General features: G+C 51.6%; 1 protein-coding gene across 1 annotated transcript; it reads left to right on the top strand.

Moving 5' to 3' along the window:
* Positions 1-319: 319 nt before the first annotated feature.
* On the top strand, positions 320-1,165 carry PEX39 (peroxisomal biogenesis factor 39; the record flags this gene model as incomplete). The annotated part of the gene is made up of 1 exon (XM_081246140.1): positions 320-1,165. The coding sequence occupies one exon, from the start codon at positions 320-322 to the stop codon at positions 650-652; it is 333 nt and encodes a 110-aa protein (XP_081102266.1). The 3' UTR covers positions 653-1,165.
* Positions 1,166-2,436: the final 1,271 nt, after the last annotated feature.

Below are 2,436 nucleotides of genomic sequence, written 5' to 3'. Positions count from 1 at the left end.
TGTCTATGCAGTAGTCTCAGCGCATGCATGAACGCAGGTGTGCGCGCGGTGCCCGGGCGAGTGTGCAAACTCAGGTCTTTTTGCCTGCATCGGCGTGTCGGCAGGCACGTTCCATTCTGTGCAAGCCTTCCCGTGTTCTAAAGCATTCCATGTTGGAGGCTCTGGGGCGGGTTAAGTGGTGTATGTATGGGTGAAGCGTTTCCGCTTCTCCAGTGCTCCCCGCTCTCTGGGCCGCTTGGTACAGTCTACGCCCCCCTTCACTTCCTCCGACGGTGGTTGCACCCATCCCTCCCGGAAGCGTTCAGGCTCCACTTCCGCCATGGAGCCCTCCGGCAGTCAGAGCGGACCTGGCGCGGCTCCTGCACCCGCGGACTCAGCCTCGGCCTCGGTGACCCTGGCGCAGCTCCTGCAGCTGGTCCAGCAGGGCCGGGGGCTCCCCGTCCTGGAGAGGCGCCACGTCGTGGCGACCCTCGGCGAACCCACGGCGTCCCGGCTCCCGCGGAGGCCCAAGCCCTGGGAGGCCTCGGGCTCCGCCGACGCCCCCGCGCCGCCCTTCCAGACCCGGGGCCACAGGCCCGACGACCCTCCCTATGGGCAGAGGACCCTCCTGGAAGAACCTGGCTCCGGAGAGGCTGCGACAGCGCCTTCCTAGATGGCACATAGTGGGTTCCTGAGGCTCGAGGTCCTTTGCAGCTGTGAATGAAAAATGTTGCTGCCCTATCAGCAGAGGACGCTGCAGCCATCTAGCCATCAGCCAGTACTGCGGCCCCGTCGGCAAGCCCTAGGGAACCCAGGATGGAGACAAATGGGCCGCCGGCTGCCAAGCCCTCAGCCACTGCAGACACTACCAACAGCGCACCCTGAGGGGGCTCAAGATGGGAAAGAACAGGATACTGGCCTTGGATAGCTAAGGCGTATATCAAAGGCAAGGTGTCACTGAGCCCAGACTCTTGCATCTACCTGTTCACAGAAAAAAGCTCAATTCATTAACGTGGGATGTCGGGTTTTCTTTAATTAACAGTAATCTTTTGATGTTCTGACTACCTGATCTTGTCGCAGAACTCCTATCTATCCTTCAGAGCAGTCCCTGAGAGCTATATGAGAGGCTGCCTCCTGGGCTTGCATCCTCAGAAAGTCTGCCAAATAAAATAATTCTCAACTTTGAGGTTTTGCTTTTTTTTCAGTCCACAGTTTTGGTGACCATGGAGGGAACCAGAGTAGACTTCTCCTCTTCGCCTGAACTCTACGAGGAACCGGACCCTTGGTACTGGCAGAGTCCTCTTGTGCCCATCCGCCTCCTTGGAGAGTTCATACGAACTTGGGTGAGTCTCCTGGTTCTTGGATCTCCTGATTATTGGTTGATTATCCTGAGTTTTATTTGGCAGTGTCTAACAGATGCCTGGCTCCCCATTTGAAAGACATTGGGGAGTGACCTCCCTAGTTGAAAGATACTAGGGGAGCCCAGTTGAAAGACACTGGAAGAAAATGCCCGCCAGCTGAAACATACTGGGGGAACCCGGTTGAAAGACACTTGGATTTGCTCAGTTGAAAAGATATTTGGGGACTTCCCTGGTGGTCCAGTGGTTAAGCCTCTGCGCTTCCGCTGCAGGGGGCACAATCCCTGGTCAGGGAACTAAGATGCCACACGGCGCGGCCAAAGGAAAAAAAAAAGTACTGAGCAGTCTGGGCTGAATGTTTAGATAAGAGGGTGACCTGATGTTTTCCTCAAATTGGCTACCTTAATAAGAATTTGTCAGGATAAAAGTGCACTAGTAAATTTTATCCCCGACGAATTCAACTTTAAAACGGGAAATAGATTCTCTCAAACAAAAACGAAGGGCATCAGAAAACCAACCTCCGGTTAACACTCCAGCCAGATTCATGAATGTACGGAGCTCATACTTGCAAGTACCTACTTAATTGAGAGTCAAAGGAAATCTCACCCTGAAAATGACTCAGATTGGGCTCATTTATTGAATACGCAGTTAAGTTAGAAAAAGCCGACTTGATAAAAACATCTTTTCAAAATTCTGACCTTAAAAAAACAAAAACAAATAAAAGCCCTTCTGGGGGAAGTTTCATTTCTCTTCCTGTGTCTTTGAGATGTAAATGTTCTACCTGATCTTCTTCCAGCTTTTTGCGTGTATGGCTTTTGAGAACTTGGTCTCGGCCATCCAAAAGGTGCACATATGGTGTACGTTTGGCAGCCAATCAAATAGACTGGGATTCTGAGCAGTCTTTTGTCTGGCTGTACCAACTCTCGGGGATTTTTTTGCCATCTTAACCTTCATTGCGTCAGCCTGTACAACAAAGGCCTTTACTTTCTTAGACTGTTTTTGGGAATAAACTTTCTGGATCTTGTTTAGGCAGCAGCCTTCACACTCTCTTGTGGGGAATGCCTCTTGCATCTTATTGGTTTGAGTCACTATTAAGATA

The sequence above is a fragment of the Mesoplodon bidens genome, assembly GCF_964165515.1.
Source record: "Mesoplodon bidens genome assembly, chromosome: 10".
Classification (NCBI taxonomy): Eukaryota; Metazoa; Chordata; class Mammalia; order Artiodactyla; family Ziphiidae; genus Mesoplodon; species Mesoplodon bidens.
This window is presented reverse-complemented; position numbering and strand designations above follow the sequence as displayed.